At 30.4% G+C, this 27,217-nt stretch overlaps 2 protein-coding genes across 2 annotated transcripts; both read left to right on the forward strand.

The window, feature by feature from the left end:
• The first annotated feature begins 1,855 nt into the window (after positions 1 to 1,855).
• Positions 1,856 to 8,929, forward strand: LOC130892743 (C-type lectin 37Db-like). Its single transcript, XM_057798319.1, has 3 exons — positions 1,856 to 2,134; positions 3,971 to 4,079; positions 7,162 to 8,929. The coding sequence occupies exons 1-3, from the start codon at positions 1,967 to 1,969 to the stop codon at positions 7,431 to 7,433; spliced, it is 549 nt and encodes a 182-aa protein (XP_057654302.1). The 5' UTR covers positions 1,856 to 1,966; the 3' UTR covers positions 7,434 to 8,929.
• Positions 8,930 to 18,525: 9,596 nt separating this feature from the next.
• LOC130892742 (perlucin-like) lies at positions 18,526 to 26,212 on the forward strand. Its single transcript, XM_057798318.1, has 3 exons — positions 18,526 to 18,891; positions 22,780 to 22,888; positions 25,692 to 26,212. Exons 1-3 carry the CDS (start codon positions 18,730 to 18,732, stop codon positions 25,973 to 25,975), a joined length of 555 nt encoding a protein of 184 aa, XP_057654301.1. The 5' UTR covers positions 18,526 to 18,729; the 3' UTR covers positions 25,976 to 26,212.
• The last annotated feature ends 1,005 nt before the right edge of the window (positions 26,213 to 27,217 follow it).

The following is a 27,217-nucleotide window of genomic DNA, read 5'->3' on the forward strand; positions in this document are numbered from 1 at the left end:
GTAATTATCCAAACTCTTGTAATATTGTTTATAAAATGTAGCAGCGTTAATCTCATTAAATTTTTCTTTCAAAATACTATCCAATTGAAGATCTATCAACTCCATTTGCAAATGAACTAGTGCCTGTGAAGCTTCAATGGATTGTGTCAAATTGGGAATACCATTTCATTCATTTTGTGAAAGTCTTCAAAACAATTGTTGAATTCCGTGATCAAATTTTGCAGAAGTTGAGGATACTCATCCAGTTTTTTGTTGGTTCACTGTGCCAAATGATATTAAATGAGGGAAACAGTCAAAAGTTTGATTTTTCACCTGAATTTCCTCAACACACAGCGTCAACTTTGTTTCAAAGGCTTGAATATATGAATACAATTAAGTAGCAATCTGATTTTTACCCTGTAACTTTATATTCAGATCAGTGAAGTGTTCATTCATATCAACGAAAAAGGCACAATAAATCCACCAGTCATTGTCATAATCAACTGATTGCCTTTTCCTAACATGAAAGCTTGAATGGAGTCAGGTAATGCAACAAATCTTACTAAAACTACTCCTCGACTGGGCCAACGAACTTTAGTGAAATAAGGGACACCAGAAAACTTTTCGTCCAAATCTTGTAAAAATTGCCTGAACAGTCGGTAATTTAGTCCTCTACTCCTTAAAAAATTTACAATTTTAATTATAAATGGCATGGCATGGTCAATTTTTAAATGTTTAGATGCCAATAATTCCTGATGAATTATACAGTGAAATCCCATAAAATCCTCTGATTTTTTCTGTTTTAATTTAGTTACAACGCCCGAATGTTTGCCAGCCATGGCAGGAGCGCCATCCGTAGTTTTACTGCTAAGTATATTCCAGTCGAGTTCATATTCTGGTACCAAATACCAAATTGAAGAATAAATATCATTTGCTGTTGTAGTCAATGGAACGCACTTTAATAGTTCTTCAGTTATTTCAAAGTTACTGTTAATGCCTCGTATAAAAACAGCAAGACAAATCATTTAGTCTTGAAGCAACAGTGTTTCTTAAGAGCGAAATATTTTGAATTATTGAGTTTTGAGATGGAAATGAAACATCGGCAACTTTCAACAAACAGTCTTTAATAAAATCAAAATCATAGTGTCTCACAGTGGTTTACCTTTCCATTTAGACTGAAGAACTCTGTACTATATATCAACTTTACGTTTTTGTGACATTATGCCTAAATCGTAACAATTATGGAACTAGACATAACAATTATGGTTATCGCACGCGCACGGCACAAACAAATGCACAATCCTTTTCCAACGGTATCACTTGGATTACTCGACTCAACTGACTCACGTCGCGCCGACGCACTCGTTTTATATGGTTAAGGGACTTTTTTTGCTAAGTTCAAATTTCACATCGTCTTTTCTTTTTCATTAGTCACTGAGAACATCAAAGTTTTGATAAACAGGACATACCAACAGTATAAAAGAGCTCGAGTTTTCTGATCTCCAGTATATTTTTTTTATTGGGTTCTACTTTTTGGTAATAGAACCAATTTCTTTCCTTGCTACAGATTTAACTTCTGTCCTCAAAAATTAGTGAATTGTTGAAGCGACAGCTAATTTCCTGTTCTGCGAGGGAAGTCACATAAATCGGTTACTTGAATTCCGCAACTTTGTGAGAAAAAAACATTATGTTATGAAAATAGTTTTTTTCCATTTTTACCCTATACATTCTTTCAAACTTTATAAGAAATATTAATTTAATATAATATATTTTTTATGTTTGAAGAAAATTTAATATAAATGTATTTCAATAAAGTAGGACGACCGGTATACATCGAAAACAACATTCTGCAACAAGTTTTTATATCAAGAATGGAGTTCCCAGCATGATATTTGTACATTCAAAAGATAAAATTGCCAGTTAGTTCGTACTCGAAAATCATAACGAATTGTCTCGGTGTAAATTCACTATATTTATTTTATGTGAAATGTTATTTAAAACGATAATCGTTCTTGTTTTATGGAATCTTTGTCATTTGGGTTTAGGAGAAAATGCTACTGAATTTCTATCACCCGTCTTGAATCGTCCTAATAAGAGATTTACAAATAGATTTTCGTCTGGTGGAAAATCTTATTATGTGGATACAGTTTTCAAGGTAAAGATTTATTTACATATGAAATTATCCTGTTAAATCTTTGAAACTAACCAATATTATGTAATAAAACAATTAGAACAAATAGTAGTTTTTATAATCATAAAAACTGCAGATAAATTCATTAATATATTATTTTATCCTAGAAAAAATTATTAAATTCATAATTTCTTCTATAATTAGGGTCAGCTGTTGAATTGTATCCATAATGAAATTCCACCATTCAATGTATTCATAGAATAAATCGATTGTTTTAGAAAATCTGATACAAGATTTAAGCTTGAAAACATCAATTTTTGATAAATAATTTTCATAGAAATTAAACTTGATCTGATATAGATCATAATTTATTTTCACCGTTTTCAACATTATCATTTTTCGAATTCATAAAAAAGTAATTAAGACCCCATATGGCCCCCATTCCTATTTATATTCGAAATATTATCGTCAAACACGTTAAATTATAATTTGATCAGAATTTTGTAGTTTCTTGGTATTCTAGTCGGTTAATTGACGATCCAAGTTTGTAATTATAAAAATTGATGTTTTCTCGATTCTAACATCACATTTGTTGAATTCTGAATAGTTTATTATATTTCTTTCGTGAGAAATATGGTGGGATTTCTTGAATTTATTTCCCACTTCAGTGTGTGTACAGTATTTAAATTTTAAAATTTTAACAACAAACTCCAAATACAAAATTTCTACTTTTCAATATTGAATAATATTCCAAGGAATTATTTTTATTCTGGCACGACATCAAAAGCCATCTAATGTTTGTTGAGAATTTCTTCCAAGGTGACAGTTCAAACTTCTTCTGCATCTATGCTGCTTGTAATCAATAAGCAGAAGTTTTAGGATTAGTGCACTATTACATTGAAGGCATAATATAGATGAGTGTGAAGTCATAAGGTGAATATGAGTGTAATTAATGTGTTTTATTGGTAATCTTGGATAATTATCTTTTCTTGCTAAAGACGGGATGTAGAACGGTTTGAAGTTTTTCCAGATCTCAGACAACTTCAAAATGATTCTAATCCAGTGTTCTCGCCACAACCTTTTTCAGATCTTTTGCTATACAATCTGCAAGTTCATTAAAAGTAATGCACTCATATGTAAACTGTACTATAAGTTTACTCACTATTTACACTACTACTACGCCAACATTCAAAATTACACTGTCTGACACGCGTTTCGATAACCAAGTTATCGTCTTCAGAGACTGAAAGTAGACTTTAGTTTGCACACCAGTAAAATGTGGTAATAAGTTATTATTAATCATAAGCAAAAATGGAAGATGAAAGAAGTATTGGGCTGCAACAAAATCAAACTAGTATAAGTTTTATACAAATAATAAAGAAGGCGTCAATTTTGCTTTATGTATAAGCAAGTAGAAATAAATATTTATTCTCAAAGACAGACAAGAAATTCTGGAAAATTACACGAGATGATGAAATAGTTTACAAAAATGAAGTGATTGAAAACATGAAATGGAAACCGCTTTTTTTTATAATCGGTTTTATTGTTTTCAATTTTTTTGTGATTAGAATTCAATTAGTAAATCTGAAACAAAGTATCATTTTTTAAGTCCAAAAACATTATATAAAGGGTGTTTTATTAAAAAGATAACTTGCAATTGTCTATAACCTCACGAAACATCATATACTGCATGTACGTCAACTATAAAATAATTTCAAATTGTAACGCTATAGCTGATGATGTGATGCTTTTTTCTTATTTTTTACAAAATTTTGATATCGTGCTATTGTATGAAAACTCAATAATTATTATGATTGCAGCAATATGCATCATGTATCTAAATAATAGGAAATTTTTTAGACAAATTTTTTCAAAGCAATGCAGTTTTGTAGACAACAAGGAATGCAACTGTTAAGTATAAGCAGTAGAGAAGAAGATAATAGGATTGGAAATTTTTTGCGACAAAATGGTAGGTTCAAATATTATTTAAACTACTATGAAAGATTAAATAAAGTTTAAATCTCTTTAAATAAATAGAGAAAACAGGGGAAATGAATCGAATTATGTATCACATTCAATAATATATATAATATCACTATAAACAAGTTTTTTGTATAAACAAACTTTATTTTACAAGAAACGACTATACGTCTACAAATTATTTTTTTATATAATTCACTTTTTCTCAACGATACGGTAATTTTTTGGGGGGTTTTGTGAAGTTCTAACGAGCTGCGAAATAAATAATTACACTTGGTAGTTGGTCTCAAATCGCTTGCTTTCAAGTGCTTCTTTTAGAGGTTCAAACATATAAAAATCGCACTGTTATAAATCTATACTTTAAAATAGATGTAAAAGTATTTTCCAGTTCATTCACACCAGTTTTTTCTGCGTTGCAGCTGCTATGTGAGGCCTAGCGTGGTCGTGGAGAAGCAACACCTTACGAATAGAGCAATCTCATACTTTGCGTTGATACTGAAACTTAACTCCACAGACCACGGTCTGTGCTTAACTCGATCCATGAGAGAGTAGTAGTCAATTGCCATAATGGTTTAAGAACTGTACTAGTACAAGTACAATCAAAAAAAAACGTGGAAGAGACTTTCTTCTTATACAGTCGGACTTTGGTTTTCTTCACTTTTCTTTCTCCATTCCATATTCGTGCGCTATGATTTGGAGATTTTTTTGCTTTTAGATAATTCATCTGATACTTTCATAGTTGACATTAAGTTCTGTTAGAGCAGTATGATGTTTCGATTCAGATTCAAGACCTTTTTTGAATTCGTTGAACCAAACCTTGGCCTTTCATGGCTTCCTCAAATTACAAATACTCACTCTCAACCACTAAAGGTTTATTTATATTTGACACATAATAAGACAAGAGAAAAATATTTGTCCACTACTTATATTTTGTAGATAATAATAAGAACACACTAAATGGTCGGGTGAGAATACACGTACCTTTAAAATAAGTATGTTATAGGCTAGATGACAATTTTTTCAAAAATTTATCAAGGTTTTATAAAGTCTAATGAAAAAACAATAAATCCGCAATTTTAAACCAAGCTTACCACAACTAGTCTCAAAGTTTATATGTTTTAAGTTCAGGAAATTCCACTTTTCTACACGAGGAAGACCGTTCGAAAGCCAATGAGTTTCCAGATTATTTATTTGTGAATAAATTGAGTGGATTTATTTCTGAAATAAGATACTATGTATCTTTAACTCCTTGTAACAAACAGAGATACATAGAATACGAGTAATAAAGCTTGCTCTTTTCATATAGTTGTTGTAGAGTTGTGAAGCATAAATGAGGAACAAAAAAAGATTGAACAGGTTTACAAAGAAGTATAACAATATTTGGACATTTTCTACGTAAAAATAGCAATAGGTACATAATTTACAAAAGTATTTTATCACTGAGGACAAATTAGTAACAAGTCGAACTATTCTCGATGTACCTCAGCTGCAGAATAAGAAATATTCATAGAATTTACTGAAAATTGCGTAATAAGATGAGAAGAGAAAACAAGAGCACTTCAAGAAGAACTGAGAGTAGCTTTTTGTAACACAAAATTTTATTGTGAAATACTTTGCTATGCGAGACGTGCGCTTAGAAGTCGAGTGCTTGACAATTCCTAGTCCTCTTATTCCCTCGAACCCCGGAAGCTCAGGTCAAGAACGTATCAGTTTTGTAACTAAGAAAACCGATTTTCGAGTACCCTGTCATGTTTACCAGAGTATTTATTTCTGTCTATGCTCAGCTGCAGTGTTTTTGCTGCCCTTTCTAAGAAAATTATCCTATGGAAATTTTAACCTGTCTGCATACATATGACTAGAGTCATGCATGCAAGTAAGGGATTAAAACCGCAAGCCAAATCTTTGATACCCTTTATCCAGTAATTCAGAGCAGCTCAACTGCTTATTCGTTGCCCAGCTCATTAAGTGCTTTGTACCATTTGATAGTTGTTATGCTTTGCAATGCCATTAATGCCGCTTCGATGTTCGAACAGATGTGTTCACTAATTTGGTTGGGGTTTTTAATCACAGTTATTATGGTCACTAGCACTGTCTGTAAACAAAAGCGTATCTTGATCTACCCGTATAATAGATGTCTATATTTTAAACCAGATTTGTTCGTGACTTGATTTTCCTTTCGAAGGACCTATTGACTTGTTTTCATTGATGTACTTTATAAATAGAATATAATATATTTAATCTAATAGAATGGATTCTGACATTTGGTTTTTTGCTTGTTACTTCCGTTTATATCTATCCGGTTTGCATCTTCCATTAAATGAACCAATTCCTTTATGTTGGGAAACTTTACCTGCAATTCCATTCAAGTAAGTACGTCCATCAAATACTGTCAGAGGATGTTGTGAGGATAAACAACGTCCTGAGCCACCTTGGTAGTATTTTACAGCACCTGCTGATACAACCAAACTTACAATAACTAACTACTACATTATTTCAAACGAGTACTGTACTTTTGATGTGCTGGAACTTCACAAGTATTATTATAGTGTCCACTTAGGTACGCTTGCCCCATAGTTGTAGAAAATCTGTGTTACAGTAAGATAAATGGCATTTTATTAATCCTATATCTTCCTATAGGTAAATATTGCTACCTAGAATATACTCCGGAAATTAGATACATTTGAGCATAAGTTTGTGTTTTCTCTATTTTTTTTACTACCCATCAAATATAATATTAGCCCTTTTTGCTATTTGAGTTATAATTCGTATTCAATTTCCTTAAATGAAACATTAAATAAACTGAACTAATATAATCTTGAGGATTACATATTACTCGTTTATAATTTCTTATTTACTACTTACTACTTTCATGGTTTGTACTAATGGGAAGCTTTCCTTGTCCCTCAAAGATCACTATCAAGTTCTACTGTATTCATCTTCGCATCACAATTCTCGATTAATATATTCATTTCATTTTTCTTATAAATAAAAAATTTAGATCGTAATCGTTTAAGAAATATCATTGATAAATATCATTTTACCCTATTCAATATTTTATTTATCTGTTAAAGGTTTAGCTCATCGCCGATATTGGACGTCGGGAACAAATTTTGGTGATCGTAATCAGTGGATTTGGCTATCGACTGGTCAAGATTTCACTTTCACCAATTGGCCTCCTGGAGAGCCTTCTTTCAAAAATACTGACCACGAGGAGAATTGTGTTGAATATCTAAGTTGGGGAAAACCCCACAATGGATTTGCATGGAATGATATTGACTGTATGAAGGAATTTTATTTTATTTGTGAATCGAGTAACGACTGCTCAACTGCTAATAGAGATTGAATGTTTACAAATGTTTATAATGAAAGAGAATTCTACTAGTTTACAATTATGAGTAAATAACCGCTTGAACCCAAAATTTTTGTTTAAATATTTTTCTTGATTTTTTAATTAATTATTGTGTAGCTTCTATATTATGGCCACTTCACTGCACAGGGTGTCTCACAAATAATGTCAGTTTTAATTTGTCACAATGGGCTTAGAAAATTTTAGAAAAGTATATTTTTTAACGGAATTAATTTTACAAGAATAATGGTGTTTATTATACGATACGATTAATATTAACAACCTTCAAAATTTAGAAGTCTGGATATATTTAGCGCCCGAGATCTATTCTATATCATCGGCGCCGATTGTGTGGGAGAGCAACCGGCCTGTTTGGATGTACCACTTATTAATTCAATTCAGTTCATGCTTGACAACTATCAAAAGGTGTCAACCAACTTTCATAAAAAATGTAGTTTTATAGAAAAAAGAATATTTTTTGACGATTTTGTCATGAAAATAAGACCGATTTTATTTTTTACTTAAAAAAAATACTCAAGGGGTTAAATTTGCTCCATATTAAACGTGAATTTTAAAAATTTTCAGATCTGAAAAACCGGTAATGCGAAAGTCGATCGGCGCTGGTGACGTAAGCAAGCGATAAGTGCGTTGCAAGAAGTGAGGGCAAATTAATAATATTAAACCTTTGAAAATTTACATCAGCGCTATTATGAATGCTAGAGACGTGCGATGAATTGCAAAATTAATGTTACGCCGTGCCCAATCATTTAAAAATATAAACGTCTCAATTTAAACATGTCTTAACTTGTTAAGACTAGTCTCCAATAAGCTTGTGTCCACTAAGAATAAATCGGATGGCTTTGAGTTTCTAATGATTAACCATGATAATAAGTAAATAAAAAAACAACTTTTCCACAAAAATAATAGAAGATTAATAATATTTTTGGAAAATAAAATCGACAAAATGTGGCGTTTAATCAAGTGACATTGAAGAGCAATCAGAAAACGTGACGTCATACCTCGCGAAACGCTGTGTTGTAGCTGTCTTTTTCGTATAAAGTGACAAGATTATTTCGATTTTGCAGTAATTATTGTTACATTAATAAAGTTCGTTTTGAGTTTAATCTTGAAAGACAGATATAATTTGCCATGGAAACAAGATTTAACAAAGCAAACTTAAGTCGTTATGCTTGACAAATTTTTTGCAATGAACACCCACTTTTGTTCATCGTAAGTTCGCAGTGTTAAAACTTATATGTAAGTATTATGTGAAGAACAAACAAGGTCTTATATAATTAGCAGTTACCAGTCAGAGAGTCGCATTTACACCCTGTGGAATGAAAATACTTAACTGATTTTGAGGTTAGCGAATACAAAGTTTCAATAAGTTTCAATGTTATGTGTGGTATATTATGGTAGATTTTGTACATTTATAAATAGATACATCAAGTTTTGTTTGATAATTACATCAACATGATCTTAATAAAGTAAGAGCATCTTGTCTTCTTGCCATTTTTAACCACTTTCTTCCTATTTCTTTATTGTTTGAAACATAAATGAATCATTTGTCGGGCGTTTTTATCGTTGTACTTTCACATTGGGGCACTACAGAATTTATAATACGAGGAATTCATTATTTATTAAAAAACACAATTGACTTCCACAAACAAACACAGTTGTTTCGCGAGGTGTGACGTCATTCAAGGCGCCATGACAGTCTCGGCCTTTTTCGCGGTCTATTTCAAGTTCATTTCTAAAAACTCAAAATACTAACGTAAAAAACCTATTTTTCTTAATATAATATATTTTTGAGCTAAGCTATAGTTTTAAACGAATTTCCAAATTTTGTCAACTAGCCTATTCCATGATCAATTGCTTCACATTCTCTCCTCAAAATTGTTCCAGATGTGCAAACTATCAATGCTAAGGTTTCATCAGGTTTCACTGGAGAAAATATCCAGGTTAAGTCAACGGCAAATGTGTTTTCTTACAACGCGATAATACCGCAAAAATTACGTTGAAATCGAAGAACTTAATAGTCCTACCACATCCAGCATTCAAACCGGAGCTCACACTATCAGATTGTATATGTAGGTATATTTATGTATATTTAGATTCGGGGTCCCTAATACACTGCAACCCAAAGGATCTATTGTGTCCCTCTTTCTCGCTGCGATACTGAAGGACCCAGCGTTTACAGATGTTCCATTAATCCTACTCCTCTAAAAAAGTCTAGAATGTGAGATGGCTTTAATCTATTTCTGTGCAAAAAATCTGCACGCCGCATTATCTGCTAAGTCTAGCGTCTTCAGGTGTTTGCTGAAGCGGCAGTGCCCCGATAGAACTCCTGTTAGTAGGTTGATCAATTCAGCAGATCTACTCTGGTTATAGTTTCTCAGAAGAGTCTTTGCCTGTAGCCTCAGCCTCTGTAGGTTGCCCTAATAATTGGTTCTGCTCCTATCTACCTCCTTTTACAGTGCTTTTTCCATTATTCTCTAACTGATACCACCAAAGGGTTCAGGTCACATGTACATTATCAGATTGCTATTTAATAAGATAAAGAAATTCTGGCGAGTCAAAAATTTCAATACAAATGGAGTGTAGAGAATGCAGTGTGACAATTTTTGCATCAACCACAAAGAATGGTATCACAAAGGTCTCAAAGAGTTTGCGAAACATTGGGTTAAAACCTTAGAGTGTTTTTTCCAATTAATTTTCGTTTCCAATTTTCTTGCTAGTAGAATCAATATTAAAATATCAGAAATAAAAATTATGAAACCTCCGATTAAATTGCAAAAAAGAATGAAAAGGCAACACAAAACATTTTACCGAAAAAATTCAGAATACTACAAAAAATATTAACAATTTTTGAGTGAATGTCAAAACATGCTGTAGTTCAAATATTCAATGATAAAGAAAACCTCAAGGGTAAGTAATAATATTAATATTAGAAATTTTCACAATTCTTGGGATGTACTTAAAGCAAATTCTTCGTGAGGCACTAAATGAACGTTTTTAGTGTCTTATGTTAGTGACACAAGTAGTATATAGAAATTTTTTTTTTGTAAAGGTGCCAGAAATCAAACCTAATAAAAACAGACATTATATTTTCTTGAGGCTCAGAAAAAAGACCATTTCAAACCTATTGATAAGCCGCTGTATTAGGTAGGCAACTAAGAACGACCGTCGACCAAAAAAGGAAACTTTTCAACTCGCTTAGATCAGCTTCACCTCCATGTAGGTTTATTTCTTTTAGTATATTACACCAGTTTAATTGCGTTCGTTAGCCGAGCAAGCTAAGGCATCAACCTCCGGATCCACCGGTTGCAGACTTAAATCTCGTTCCCGCAGTGAAAAAATTTTTTTTTCGACAATTATCGTACATCGAGCGCCCGATACTTTTTTCACAATTTTTTCATACGTACAAAATATACATTTGCCTTAAAATCGTATATAGAGCAAACGTCTTCAGCACTTTACACGACTATCTGCTTAAGAAACTCCTAATCTGCGATCAGTCTATTCTCAGGTACTGTCAATATAAGTGTAGATTCAATACTAGTAACACCGTTTATGTCAATACAGACATAACCTCCATCCCAAGCCGTCTAATTGACCTCCAAGCCCGATATGTGATTTGTACCATCGAATCAAAAAACTCCTCTGCCAAAGAGACTCTTCTTACGCCCTAGCTCAACAATATATGGCCCCTCGGCTCAAAGCCCAAGAAGAAACTCCTTTATCCTCCCTGAAACCTATCTCAACTTCTTTGACAACTCTCCCATATCCATAAGATTGAGTCCCTATCTCATCACTTCGTCGATCATCGGTATTGCAGGTTTTCTACGGTCTCCTTGTAACCTGGTCAACCGGTTCACCAGCCAAATGGAAATGACAGAGAATAATACAGCCGCTGCTATACCCGCCCACCCCCCATTTAAAATTTTGCAAAAATAACATAAAACTTTGAAAAAAAAAAAATAAAATCACAAAACCGAGAATAACCGTTTTTACTTACTAAAGCTCTCTTTTCATTTTCTTCTGGCAAATATCATTCGCTTTGCTTCCTATCCAGCCAGGACAGCAAAAACAGACCCACGCAACCTTCACAATCTCAACCGTGCAGAGGAGCAGCTCCTATATCAGGGCCAACAACAAACCAAACAAAATTTCCCTTATCCTACCTAAAAATTTTCCAACGAATCTCTCTCTCCCTCTCGGTCCCTCAATAATATTGGTATTTTTAGTTTGATGCTCAGTTTGGAAGCGAGTTTTCAAATTTTTTAAAATTATATTTTTTTAAAATACACCCAATTATATGGTGCTTTCTTTTTGTATGATCCATAACTCTACGTATGCTCCGATTGAGTAGTATCTGCAGTTCCTCTATGTCCGTACGGTAATCAGGACAAACTAAGTCTTCTGAATATCTCATAAGGAAGACCACTGTGGACATTTCTAAAACGTCGTCGTAATCGATATTTAACAAATCTGTGCTGCCCTCGATGTAATGTTGTCCCGTCTCGAGTTTCGTATATTAGCCATTGGTCTGGGATATGAAATTTTGTACTAGCGCATTTAAGATATCCCTACGTCTTGCCAAGTTAAAGGCATTCTTCACGTCGAGCATTACACACATGCATAGATTCCTGAATAGATGGTCACTGGTCTGCTTTGCTTTTCTTTTGCTACTATTACTATTCGATTGATTGAGTCTATGGACGACTTTCCAGGTATAAAGCCATATTGCCTTTGATATAATCCTCTAGTTTTAGTCACGGCATCTTTTTCAACAGTTTTTCAAAGAGATTCCCAGCTATGTCCAGTACACATCACTGAGTGTTGGCTAAGGCGGTGTACGAGTAGCCATTTCCATTGCCACCTTTCACTGTTCTAGGAAAATTCCATGTAATATTTCATGAAATTATTGTATTGTCATCGGTCAATGGTTAGTGTGAAAAGTTTTTAATTCATCTGACCTTTCAAAGTGATACGAATTTATGGATTACCTATTATTGACAAGAGTGCAAAATTTTGATTTCATCTGATGTATTGAAATGGGCGATAGTTCTTTTCATACATAAAAACTAAGTCAATATAAAGTCAGATTATAATGAAGACAAACGTTAAAGTTAAAAACCCGCTATTGACATTTGCAATTTATAAAACTATATTTAGCTCGTAAAAAAAATCATTTGAGTTACATGCGAAGAATTCCTGAAGGACATTTTTAAAACAATACCATTGTATCAAATATGATAAACATCTATCAGCATTTATTCTATTTTTGTATTAAATAACGTAAACATGTATCAGCACTATTTTATTATAAATAAGATGTTTGTAAACAATTCGATGATATTTAATGTTTATAATTAGTTCGATCTTGAGATTAATTGTATTCATTCAAATATTCAAAAAATAAAGTTTTTTAAAAATATATTTCGAAACCCGAAATATATAATTGGCGCAGTCATTCGGATTAGTGCGGTCGCGAGTTTACGCAAAGTGCGATAAAGTTCCGGCTAAGTACTCCAGTACCTCAGCACTAGATCTACGTATTCAACGAGGGACAGGACTTCAGATAGCTGTAAGTGCCAAGTTTCCCTATTATTTTGATTCCTTTTTATTATCCATCCTTATCAGAACTTTGAATAAGGAAGAGATAATTTAATAATTTTGAATATATAATTTTATGAACGACTTTGATAAATTATTAAATACATTTAGTGAATTAAACTTAAAAGATAAACCAGAATATATAAAAATGGCAACGTCAAGCCCAAAAACCCTAAATTGGGATTTATTCAAATTAAAGTTAGAGAATATTAAACCTTACGACGGAAATAAAAATACTTTAAATAAATTTATAAATCGATGTGAAAACCTAATAGAGACGTATTCAATTTATAATGATCAAGACATTAATAATCACGTATTAGAATGTATTCAAGAAAAATTAATAGATAAAGCCGAGTTAATGGTGGGAAATAGAATTGAGTTGAATACATGGTTTAAATTAAAAGAAGCGTTGATTCAATGTTTTGCAGATAGGCGCGATTTGGATTGTATTTTACAAGAATTAACGAGAACACGACCATTTAAAAATGAAAATTTAATAGCATTTGGTAATAGATTGCAATTATTGAAAAGTCAAACTATACAAATTATTAGTAATAATTTAAACCTAGGAGAGATTGATAAAAGATGTCAAATTAATCACTGTGAGAAAACAGCTTTGAACACTTTTATTGCGGGATGTTCAGGCGTTATACGTAATAATATGTACTTAAAAAAGCCTAACTCTCTGGAAGACGCTATGGCTTATGTAGACGAATTTGAGAATTTCGAAAAACTTTATGGTCAATTTTACGAACCTAAAGTTAAATATAATAATAACAATGTTCAAATGAATCCATCAAGAAATAATAGAAACAATCAACATAATCATAATTCTTTCTACCGACAACCTAATAATAATAATTATGATAGATATAATAATAACAACTATTATAATGAAAGATATAATAATAATAATAACAATAATTTCCCTAGTCAACCTATAAACGTAAATCCAATACCGCAAAGAAGACAAAATTACCCAACGAATGCGCAAGTATTTGGTCCTAAAAAAAATGTTTTTCGCCCGAACCAAATACCTGTAAATCGTTTACCTAGACCAGAACCGATGTCAACGACATCGAGAAATTTTTCTGACAGACCTAGTAGACATATAAATAATAATTATAATAATAATAATACAAATAATAACAAATATTTCAAATCACGAAATAATCCAAATTTTACATCCGAAGAACTATATAATAATAATTACAAAAATAAAGAAGAAGAAGAAGAAATAATTGATTTTCACCATTTATTTGAGTCCGACGAAGATAATAATCGAATCGTAAATTTTCGAAAAGAGCCTCGGAAAAAGAATCAAAAATAGAAGAAATAAATTTTACTCCTAATGATGCATTAACATATTTTGAAAATTTTATAAAATCTAACGAGTCAAAACCTAGTGAAAAAATAATTGAAATAAATTTTACATCTAATAATTCATCACCAAAAATTCAAAAATTCATAAAAACGAAAGAATCGGAATTAAATCATTGTAAAGAAATAAATGAACAAGTAGAACTAGATCTTAGTAAATTATTTGATAAAGAAGAGAAAGATAAATTAAATGTAACAGAAAAGAATTCAGAAGAAAATATTATAATGGTAGAACAAATGAATAATAATATAAAAGGAGAATTAGAAGTAGAATTATTTGATAAAGTGGAATTAAATGTAGAATTACAATATACGGAATTAGATGAATTAAAAATGAATGAAAATGATAATGAAATTGAAGTAAAAGAAAATGTACTAGAATTAAACAGAGAAATAAATGAAATAAATAATAATATGACAAGGGACGAAAAAGATATAAATGATGTTATGAAAATAGATAATGATATATTAGAAAAAGAATGTTATGTTATAAAATCTGAATTAAATACAAATATATTGGACATACAAAATAAAAATAATATGATTAATAAAAGAGATATGAATAATGAAAATGAGAAAATGGAGATTAATTATGAAACAATTAACAAAGAATTTGATAGAAATAATAATGGAATAAGTTCAAAATATTTCAATAGAAAATTAAATGCTATACTAAATGAAAGTTTGATTGAAGAACTATTTTGGAAAATTAGATATTATCATTCAATGAAATGGTACGCAATTCAAGAAATTATAAAATGGATTTTTATGCAAAGAACTTTCTTATTTTTTACTATTATGTTGTAAGAATAGATAAGATTTAGATTCAATAGAAAATAAAATAAGTAAAATATAAAAAATTAAATTAGTAAACTTTTAGAAACTATAATAATAGAAAGTTATTATTAATTAGAGTATATATAAGAAATTTAATAATATAATTCATAACTTTGTTTATTCAACTAATGGGAAAAGAAAATAATATAAACATTCAAATTATAATCAGTATAACACAAATGAATCATTTAAAACAATACCTATAACTTTAAATGAAACCCTTAAAGCTCAACCATTTGAAATAAATCAATATGAAATTCACAATTTTAATTATTCAAAAGAAGATAAAAAACTAATTAACGAAAATTATAATTGGCACAAAACTTATAATTGGTGCAAAAAGAAAATAGATATAAGTAAATTAATCAAAACAAACCTATGAGTTCAGAAGATGTAGAAAACTTTATTAATAATTGTGAAACATGTCAAAAGAATAAATATGATAGAAATCCACCGATAATAAAATTCAATTTAACTCCAACAGCTAGTAGACCATTTGAGCACATTCACATTGACACCTTTAAAATAGCAAACCAATCATATTTAACCATAATAGATGCTTTTTCTAGATACGGTCAAGCTTATTCAATGTCAAGTGTGAATGGAACTTCAGTTGTTGATAACATATTAAATTACGTTACTCATCATGGGTTACCTTATAAAATAACAGCTGACTGTGGTTCAGAATTTAAGAATAATGACCTACAAGACTTTTGCAAATTACACAAAATTGAGTTACATTATACCACGTCTAAAAATAGCAATTCTAATTCACCTGTTGAACGTTTTCATTCCAGTTTAATCGAACATTTTAGATGCATAAAAGACAATAATAACGATTTGACTCCCGATCAATTGATAAAACACTCAATATTAGCATATAATAATTCAATTCATTCGGTAACGCAATTCACGCCATTTGAAATTATTAAAGGCCATATAAATAACCCTGATCCATTCGATTTAGACGATCATTTAATAATATCTAATTACATACAAAATCACAAAGAAACCTCCAAATTATTATATGAAAAAATTAAAGATAGAAATGCTAACATTAAAGAAAAAATAATTAATAAGAGAAACGAAAATAGAAATGATCCCTTATCCTATGAAAATCAGAACATAGCCTACATAAAAACAAAATTTCGAGACAAGAAACTACCTAAATTCAAAAAAGCCGAAATTGTAAAAGATTCTGGCATATTACTAGAAACAAACAAAGGAACATATCATAAAAATATAATTAGAAAACCAAAAAATTAAAACAGAAAAATTGTTACAGATAATGAAGCCGACAATAGTATTAATGTTACTATTACTTTACAAGACGATCAAGACGGAAGACATAACAGTTACAAATGTAAATAACTTATTATTACCTATCAATTTAGGAACTAATAATCTTATACATACTAAACATACTTTCATCTACTATATAGATTTAGAATTCATTCATAAACAAATCAATAATTTAAAACAATATTATTATAACCTAAGAAATAATTTATCTCAAGCGAACGCAACAAATCCTATTTCATACCATAACTTAGCTGAACAATCTTTGAGTAGAACAGAAATTTTAATTAACACTTTAGATAAAAAATCAGAAAATATTTATCCACATTTAAGATTGAAAAGAGGACTAATAAATGCTGTAGGCAAAATAGATAAATGGCTTTTTGGAACTTTAGATTCGGATGATGAAGAAAGATATAATAACGCTATAAATGTTCTACAACAAAATCAGAAACAAATAATTCACGAAGTTAATTTACAAATATCATTACATAAAAAATTAATTGATCATTATAACAAGTCGATTACGACTCTATGGGATAATCAACGGAAACTTTTTGATAATATAGAGAAATTTCACATTTCAATTGAAAACAAAATAATAACTTTAAATAATTTTATAACATTCCAAAGTACAATTTCACAAATTAATCTGGATTGTCAGAGTTTAATTACACTAATTGATAATATTGAAAATGCAATAACGTTTTCTAAACTAAATACAATTCATAGCTCAGTTATATCAAGCCAAGAAATTTTAGAAATGATAAAATATTTAAGCACCATTTATAATGAAGAACAAATACCAAAATTTAATAATATTTTGACATATTATCTCTTTCTTGGTTCACAAGTAACCTTTTCCAAATCTAAAATAATTTTTGCTACCCATGTTCCAATCCTTAAACCTAAAACCTATGAATTTTTCCATTTATACCCCGTAATTCAAAACCATACAATATTTATCCCTCCGCAACCTTACTTGGCCAGAAGTCAAAAAAAAAAGTTACTTTCATCAAAGAAGAATGCCCCGAATTAGAAGGAAAATATTATTGTAAAGAAACTTTCAAATTACAAGATAACTGTACTGTTGAACTTTTAAATGGACATTCCGGTAAAAATTGTGTTATTAGTGAAATTAATCTTCAAGAAACAATATTGGAACAAGTAACGAATGATGAACTTTTAGTGATTCCAAATTTAGAAACTGATGTAATTTCTAAATGTGTATCAGATCGCTATTTTAAATTAATGTATCCATCACTTATAAAAATTCCAAAAAATTGTAGTATTCAAGTAGGAAGTGAAATTTTCTCAACTAATGTACAAATTAAAAAAGGGAAATCAATAATACTACCGAAATTAAACTTTAAATTTTTGAATAATCAAATTTATAAATCCCCTAATTTAACTAATATAGATTTTAATAAATTGTATGAAATTAATAACATCGCTAAGAATATAAAACCAATTCACGAAATTTATAATCCACAAAGTCATGTATCGATAGGACTATTTACTGTAATAATAATAATTTGTATAATTTTAATAATATTTTGGATAATTCGAAAATATAAATATAAGTTTGTAAGAAAACAGAAAATAGAAGAAATGAAGAAAGAAGACATTGAACTAGAAGAGGAAAGAAAACAAAGGATGAAAAATACCTCCGTCATTTTTCATTCTTAGGGATGGAGGAGTTACATGCGAAGAATTCCTGAAGGACATTTTTAAAACAATACCATTGTATCAAATATGATAAACATCTATCAGCATTTATTCTATTTTTGTATTAAATAACGTAAACATGTATCAGCACTATTTTATTATAAATAAGATGTTTGTAAACAATTCGATGATATTTAATGTTTATAATTAGTTCGATCTTGAGATTAATTGTATTCATTCAAATATTCAAAAAATAAAGTTTTTTAAAAATATATTTCGAAACCCGAAATATATAATTTTTGTGATTAAAGTTTTGGAATAACTGATTGGTCATAAGTGGAAAAACAAGTTTCAGTAGAAAAAGCAATGTTGTGTTGTTAGTCCATGTCTAGCATTATTCGAAGAACATTTTATCTCGTTTGTGTATTTGGAATTATAACGAACAAAATAATATTTTTCAAGTTGTGTATTTATTATTGACATTAAGATGATTTTTGTTATATTTTTATTTTCTGTTTTATTCAATCCTTTAACAGTAACATTGGGAAATGACAGTGAATTTGTATCTCCTGTTTTAACATCCAAGAAAAATACACCGAATTGGTTTTCGTTTGCAGGAAAAACCTATTACGTCGACACAGTTTTTAAGGTAAATATGAATAAATTCATTGTTAGTGTTTAATTTCATTGCAATTAAATTTTCCAAATCGTTTTAACAAGTACATTTCTTTATTATTTGCGTCTCTACCATTTTTAGTAGAACATTATGTAAATGTTTTTACCGATAAAAACTTTTTATATCAAATAATATATAAAAAAACCAATCAGCAAGTTGTCGTTCGGTGGTAAGGTCGTCAGCAGGGCGGTAACCCTGCTGAAGGTCAATTCAATGAAATGTTCAGCTGACAAGGAATTCACCCTTAATACTTCTGCTGATCCTTTCATTTATTTATAGTATATATTGAAATAAAGAAATAATTAATTTTCTACGACCTGATTTGGGTTTTTTTATTAAAATTCGCGTTTTTATCCATCTCTTTTATAATAAATCATATAAACATCATTTTCGCCAGGTAAATCTTTATTATTTTATATTTAAAACTTACGCTGACCTTTTTAGTTTTATACTTAATTATAAATAATTTTTAACTAAGTCAATAATCGCATTTATTATTATTTTTCATTTTTTTCGATATTTTGAGGGATGAAAATATAAGGAACAAAACACATGTTCAGGCAAGTATTACAGTTTATTTTAAATTATATTTTTAAATGCTTAATCAATACATGTTTTTAAATATTATACTTCATATGTACAAAGCTGTTGATGAGAAAATAGTAAAAACTCCAGTTCCAGATTTTAGACTGCCAAACTCATGAAGAAAATGTTACAAAAATGGTATTTCATGCTTGTCACATAGATTTTGATGCCCATGTCACTATTAGATGCTCCGATACAGATATTTTAATAATAATGCTAAGCAATATGCAACACCTAGAAAGAAATTGGCAAATTAGCATTTTATATGGAACTGGAAATACCAAGCGATATATAAATGTTAATAAATTATAGGAAAAATTAGGAGATTTATGCACAGTATTACCAGCACTGGATGTGATTTTAATCCAGCGCTTTATCGGCGATACAAGAAACTTTCATAGAAAATATTAAAAAAAATTCTACTGATTATGTGGAAGCCTTTTCAGATATGGCTGACCTATACAGTTGTTATCTAGAAAAAACAGACAACCAGACAACAAAGAATTTGTATGTAAAATATACGGTTTTAAAAGCATCAATGATTTGAATGGTGCACGAGTTGCTACATTTACAAAAGTATACAAAATGAATCTAAAAACAGATGTTTTAACATTCAAAATTACAATTATTGATGGCGCGACGTTTCCTCCATGTAAGTCAGAATTACACTAACAAGTGCTACGTTCTGCACACATTGCTCACCTCTGGAGTCATGCTTATCTACCAGTTCCCACCGGATTTTCGCCGATGGATTATGGATGGGTACTGAGGGAAGATAAATATCATTTCGAATGGTTTGAATGTGATCAACTTCCACCAAATATTAGCAGCATTACAAGTGTTGCCAATACAACAGGTATTTATATATTCTTGGAACTTTTAAACGAAAACTGATAATAGTTTACTGCGGAAAATAATAATATATTTTTTGCTTCAAGATTACACACAAGAAGAGGAAAAAACTGAAAAACTGAATGACGGAGAAGACAAGGAAAGTGAAGAAGATGAAAGAGCGTATGACTTGTCAGATCACAGTAGTAAAAAAACCGAATATGAATCAGATACAAGTATAGAATCTGAAGCTGATGACTAACAGTAACATAATGTATCATATATTCTTTGCATTAGTTCAATATTTAAAAACATGTATTGGTTGAGCATTTGAAAATATAATTCACGATAAACTGTAATACTTGCCTGAACATGTGTTTTGTTCCTTATATCTTCATCCCTCAAAATATCGAAAAAAATGAAAAATAATAATAAATGCGATTATTGACTTAGTTAAAAATTATTTATAATTAAGTATAAAACTAAAAAGGTCAGCGTAAGTTTTAAATATAAAATAATAAAGATTTACCTGGCGAAAATGATGTTTATATGATTTATTATAAAAGAGATGGATAAAAACGCGAATTTTAATAAAAAAACCCAAATCAGGTCGTAGAAAATTAATTATTTATTTATTTTAATATATACTATAAATAAATGAAAGGGTCAGCAGAAGGATTGAGGGTGGATTCTTTGTCAGTTGGACATTTCATTCATACCGCCCTGCTGACGAACTTACCTCCGAGCAACAACTTGCTGATTGGTTTTTTTATATATTATTTGATATAAAAAGTAACTTATATTAGTTTAATGCGGCCTGAAATGAATCTAAAATAATTAATTTTAAATAAGGTCTATCATGCTGTTTCAACTAAAATATTTCGGCCTGAAATTGCCATGAAAAAGACGTTTCTGCAAAAGAAAACTTTTTGCATTATTAGTAGCTATAATTAGGTGGTAAGAACCATTATTGCACTATATTTTTGAATTATATCAATGAATGTGTAAAATACTGGACGTACTAAGAATTAGAATCAACTCTAGACTATGTTTCTAATAGTCAATGTAGGTAATAAAAAGTTTCTATATTGCATCGGCAAACTGAAAATTGTAAATTCTACTTTCAAAAATGCGCAATTTGTTTTTGTAATTTGGAAGCTGTACATTTGGCGTCATCGAAAATTTCTTTTTATTTTCACATCATATCCATATGCCATTACAGACGTTCTCCTATATTCTTTCTTTGATTTCCAATCCCTAATAAATACTGTCATTTCCTCTGGTTTTTCTTATTTCGCCCTTTTTTTTTTTTTCTAAAACTAATTTATTTTTATATAGTTTTCCAATTCTTTGTTGTACAAGTATTGCTACTTGAGTTTATAATTGGATATGGCTTGTATTGTATATTCTCTATTGAAATCAATACACTTTTTCATGCATTTGAACCAATTTTCGAATAATTTTTTCCATTTAGATTGAGGTACCTCCAAAACATGTGATTTGAACGCGTCAACCGTCTTTTTGGGTGTTGACCTCGCAATTTATTTTTGATCTGCGGGAATCAGAAGAAATCCTTGGGTGCCAAACAAGGACTGTACGGTAAATGACTCATCTATTCGATGTTTTGACTGTTCAAAAACGTTTTTTGTTTCCTGGCACTCCTGGCAAACAAATCCATTCAAAATTAACCATTCTACGTTGCTCTAATATGGAACGCTGGTCACATGTCCAGCTATAACGAAGAAACAGGCGATCATTTGCTTCATGACACGAACTCATAGACGTCATTTGAAGTACTGCGATTGAATTTTTTTGGCATTTCTTTGCGCCAATCGACACGAGCAGCAATTGTCAAATTATGCAGTATCTAAATCTAACAAATCTTTTGACAGCTAATTGTTCATGCAATATTGAATGTATACAAGTGGAACCAATGCCCATTGGCACATTAGCCGTTTTTGGACGACCTTCACCAAATTCATCCCGTAGCGAATTGCGATCATGATTGAATTCAGAAAACCAGCGGAATACGATATCACCAGAAGTCGAAGCGATTTGATCGGCACACTGCTGTAGGTTGAACCTACGTCGAAAGTCATAGGAAATCATCGCGATTATTTACTTTCATTTTTTGACTAAGATGATCGTTCCAAGTTTCTGTAAACAACTCAAATATCTCTCGTTAAGTACATTCACTATGTCAAACTTTATGATGGTAATGTCAACTTTGACATATTCACAAAATTTAAGTATTAGCCCTCGTATATGTTATTGTGGGAATAATTAATTTATTCGTTTGAGCAGAGAACAATAAACAATAAACAACGAGGTCTAGAAACTAAAACTATTAAAAAAAATTAAGTATGTTACACATTCTATCAAAACGTATAAGACAAACCGTAAATCGTTATTTTAGCAAGTATAGTTCCTTTATTGTTATTTTAGGCAAATTTTTACAAGTCGCTACAATTCTGTAGACAACAAGGAATGCATCTTCTCAGTATAAATAGTCAACAAGAAAACGATAGAATTGGGAAGTTCATTCAAGATAGTGGTTCGTATTAATTTGTAAATAAGATTTATAAATTAGAACGATTTTTATAGTCCAAGAGCCAGTGAGTGCCAGACCTTCGGATTTTTATAAAAGCTAAAAGTTATTCTATGTGTGTCCCTAGTACAATGATCCCCACCCATGAAGCTGAGGTAGCGGTGGCTTTAGCAGGTAACAGGTATGTAAAATACCATCTCAAATTCATCATGAAATAAAACAGGTTTTTTTTTATATTTGATTCATAATAATATCAAAACTCGCGTTGCTCATTACCAGACAGTTAGTATGGTTACAACCCTCTGCCAGACACCCCTAAACTATTATAATTATACTTACGTTATATTATAAAACCTAAGTAATATATATAATTTTTTGTCGGCCTATTAAACTATGTTTACATAGTAGCCGGACAGTTTCGAAGGTTCTATCATCTTGAACGGTTATGCTCATAATAAATTTAAATTAAATATCATTTTTCTATGCAGTTTATAAAATAAATGTTATCAGTTGTAATAAAGTGCTATCATGAGTGACGAAAAAGTAGTTTGCTTTGTTTGTAAGAAAAGTGATGAACATATAATAATATTTTCTGAGGAGACTTTAAAAAAATGTCAGACCATTCTTAAATTACGAAAAATTCATAATCTAAAATACAGAGATATTATTTTACCCAGTGAATACACCGAGAGTGGTTATCACAAGGCATGCTACAAGGTATTTACAGGTCTTATGAAAAAATATTTCACCTCTCAACCATTGAGTGCTGAAAAACAAAAAGGAAAAAAACAAGTAAGTAGTGTAATTACGAGCAACTCATCTTCGACCTTGTCGTCGATACGAGATTTGAGTCCACAGTCTCGGTCAACAGATTCTTCATCTCAATTAATTTTACTATCCCAGTCCACAGAAACACAACCTTCAACATCTGAAAATGAATCTCATTTACAGTCTGCACCCACAGAATCTTCCACGACATCTCAGCCAGCTCCAATTTCTGCAGCAATAGGTCTACAATCTGCAGCTCTTCAAGATATTTCTGACGTTTTTGAACCAGAAGTTAGTGATAATAATTTTGTAACTCAAGATGTTAATATTTCGACTGATAATATTGCTGGTAAAAATGATAACGAAGTTATCATATATATCATATCATATAGTAATATTGAAAGTCATAAAGAGTTTACAGATTTTTCCAATAAAATGGATAATTTTTCTGGTTAAAAAATCTATTATCATACTGAATGCCGAGTTGATTTTAATAATAAGTTATCTTCATTAAAAGCAATGCCTAGCAAAACGGAGTGGCATTATCACCGAGAGTATCATCAAACAGTTTTTAATGAAATTATTACAATCATTAAGGAAGACGTGATTTAAAAAGGGCGCTGTTTTTTATTAGTAAATTTACATGAATCAAATATCGATTTATTAGAAAAAAATTTTCAAGAAAATACTATTCAAATAACAGCTACATTTACAGCACACCGTCTTGAAGAAAAAATTTTAAAAGTATTCTCTAAGGATATAATTTTTTTTACTGTTCGTAATAAAAAAAATACTAGCTTCAAAAAATCTAGAAGCCATCGATGATCCAGTACTGGATAATTTGGAACAAGAAAATATTTTATGAAAATCTGCATTGATTCTGAAAAAAATAATACTTTGAATGGAAAGAAAAATTACCAACAAAAAATTTAACATCACAGCATTTAACATCCGGAGAAGTTTCAATACCACAAGAATTATCAGACTTTTATTTTACCCTTCTTGGTGGATGTAACCAAAAACGAAAAAATGGCCAAAAATGTTGTCGTCAAGTTCGTTCTTATTGTCAAGATGTTATTTTCGGAGTTCATAATGGTTAAAACGTCGAAGTATATAATGTTAGGTATAAAAAGCTTGACAAGCAGCAGAAAAATAATTGACATTATCAATAGATATGGACACTGCATCAGTTATTAAGGCGTTGAAGAATTAGAAACTGAAACTACATTTACATCAATGGAAAAGTCTACCTTATGTCCAGAAAAAATAAAAAAGAACCAGAGCTTTTTTACTGAGTATTGTCTTAAATATTTGTTATTCAAACTGTAAAAATTAATTTAATGAAATTTCTTGATTAAGAAAAAAGTAAACTGCACAATTTGACTGACTGACTACTGCTCACTTTGAATGCGTCTGGCAAGATGAAAGAACCGTCGATACTGTGCGGCTACTATGTAAACATAGTTTAATAGGCCCCCAAAAAATTATATATATAAAAAAATTCAGTTTTATTTCCTGATGAATTTGAGATGGAATTTTACACACCTTTGTTACCTGTTACCTGCCAAAGCCACCGATGCCTCAGCTTCATGGGTGAGGATCATTTTTACCTGTACCAGGGACACACATAGAATAACTTTTAGCTATTATAATAATCCGAAGCTCTACTCATTCTTCTGTGATTATTGTGATTATTGTATTAAAGATAAATATTAGATGGAACAAAAACCATTAGTGTGCTTGAAGAATGAATTAGCATAATTTTTTTTTCTGCTAGGTATTCATACACTTCATTACAAATACAACAATACAAGTTTGTAGAAAATTATTTCAAAATACATAATTATACATTATGAGGCAATTAAATCATTAGATTCATGACGGAAAGAGAGATTAGTCCATTCTAGTTGTACGCCGTATTGAGCAATGATGGTTTATGTTGTAAGTATTTACGACATGAGCGACATTGGTCAATATTTTGTTCATTTATACCTAGGATGAAGTACCTATTAATGTAATAAGTTAAATATGTTTCTTTCAGGTTTAAGTTACGGACATTACTGGACATCGGCATCAAATCTTGCGGGAGATAATGAATGGGTTTGGTTGTCGACCGGTCAAAATATGAGATACGCTAATTGGTATCCCGGTGAACCGAGCGGAAAAAATTCTCAGAATAATTCAGAAAATTGCGTCGAAGCTCGTCACTGGGCGCAACCCAGTGGGTTCACGTGGAATGATATAGATTGTTTATCCGAACTATATTTTATTTGTGAATCGATAGTAGATTGTCCTTCTAGCGTTCCAAAACGTCGTAAGAAATAATTTTTCTTATCAAAAGTTTAAATAAAGAAATATATGACAATAGAATCAGTGTCTTAAGGTAATGAGAAAATGGATAATGATGAATTCCAAAGGAGATTTTTACCCACCAATAGAAAGCAAAATTTATTAGATTTTGATGAAAATAATTTTTTTATAATGTCATTACCTATGCTATTTTGTAATCTAAATCGTACTTAATCTTTTGAATTTTTGAAAATAAAAATTTTAGAAAGATTACAACTTTTGCTACTCTTCTCTTCTCTAAAAATAAACTATTGATACTTTTTTTCTATCTTTTGATCAAATGATATTAAAAAAGCTTGAATTTAGCTTTCTTAAATATGCAGTTTCATTTTTTTTTCATAAAATATATCATTTGCATTCGATTTTTTTAAAATATAACCTTTAAATGTAATTTATTTTTGCAAACACAAAACGAACTCTCATTTAACACACTAAACTAAATATCAGAAAAGTAGAAGAAAATATCTATTTATTTGGACACTAACGATCATGAAGGAAATGGAGATGAAAAAATAATAGGACGATAGGGGACAAGGAAAACAAAAATGACAATGGGAATACAATATTTGGAATAAATTGAGGAAAGCCAATATCAAATGTTATGCAAAAAATATATGATGTAAGTGAAGAATATGGAATGTACTTGAATATATTAAAAACAAAACATATGATTATTAACAAAATCAATATCCTCCAGAGCGATAAACGATCAAGACGTAGATCGGGTAGAAACGTGCACGTATCTCGGCACCACGTGAAATAGAACCTGGCATCAGAAAGGGCTCGAGCTATGTTTAACAACATGAAGAAACTATACCAGCAAAGATATTTCTTTACAACCAAAATTAACACTAGATAGGTGCTTCATATTTTCTGTTTGATTCTATAGTTTAGAGGCTACTTTAAAATGACTCAAATGTGGATATATCAAAGTATTTTGAGAATATCCTGGATGGAGCGCATCACCAACATAGAATTTATGCAGAGACTACAGTAAAAAAGGAAACTGGAGTATTTTGGCCACATACTAAGACAAGACAAATACCGTCTTTTGTAGTTGATTATCCAAGGCAAAGTGGATTGATGGCTGCACAACCTACCCCGGTGGTTTGGAGTGTCATCTGTTTATTTAATTACAGATATACACAAAATACCAATAAAACCAAAATTAATTCTAAAAAATAATAAAACTGTAACACAGAATATGTTTCTAAATCG

The sequence above is a fragment of the Diorhabda carinulata genome, chromosome 4 (assembly GCF_026250575.1).
Source record: "Diorhabda carinulata isolate Delta chromosome 4, icDioCari1.1, whole genome shotgun sequence".
Classification (NCBI taxonomy): Eukaryota; Metazoa; Arthropoda; class Insecta; order Coleoptera; family Chrysomelidae; genus Diorhabda; species Diorhabda carinulata.

Bases quoted from the DNA above. Each gene is read 5' to 3' on its own strand.
- LOC130892742 (XM_057798318.1), top strand. From the start codon at position 18,730: ATGATTTTTGTTATATTTTTATTTTCTGTTTTATTCAATCCTTTAACA. The intron at 18,892-22,779 runs GTAAATATGAAT...TTGTTATTTTAG, and splicing joins ACGTCGACACAGTTTTTAAG to GCAAATTTTTACAAGTCGCT. The intron at 22,889-25,691 runs GTTCGTATTAAT...TGTTTCTTTCAG, and splicing joins GAAGTTCATTCAAGATAGTG to GTTTAAGTTACGGACATTAC.
- LOC130892743 (XM_057798319.1), top strand. From the start codon at position 1,967: ATGTTATTTAAAACGATAATCGTTCTTGTTTTATGGAATCTTTGTCAT. The intron at 2,135-3,970 runs GTAAAGATTTAT...GAAATTTTTTAG, and splicing joins ATGTGGATACAGTTTTCAAG to ACAAATTTTTTCAAAGCAAT. The intron at 4,080-7,161 runs GTAGGTTCAAAT...TATCTGTTAAAG, and splicing joins AAATTTTTTGCGACAAAATG to GTTTAGCTCATCGCCGATAT.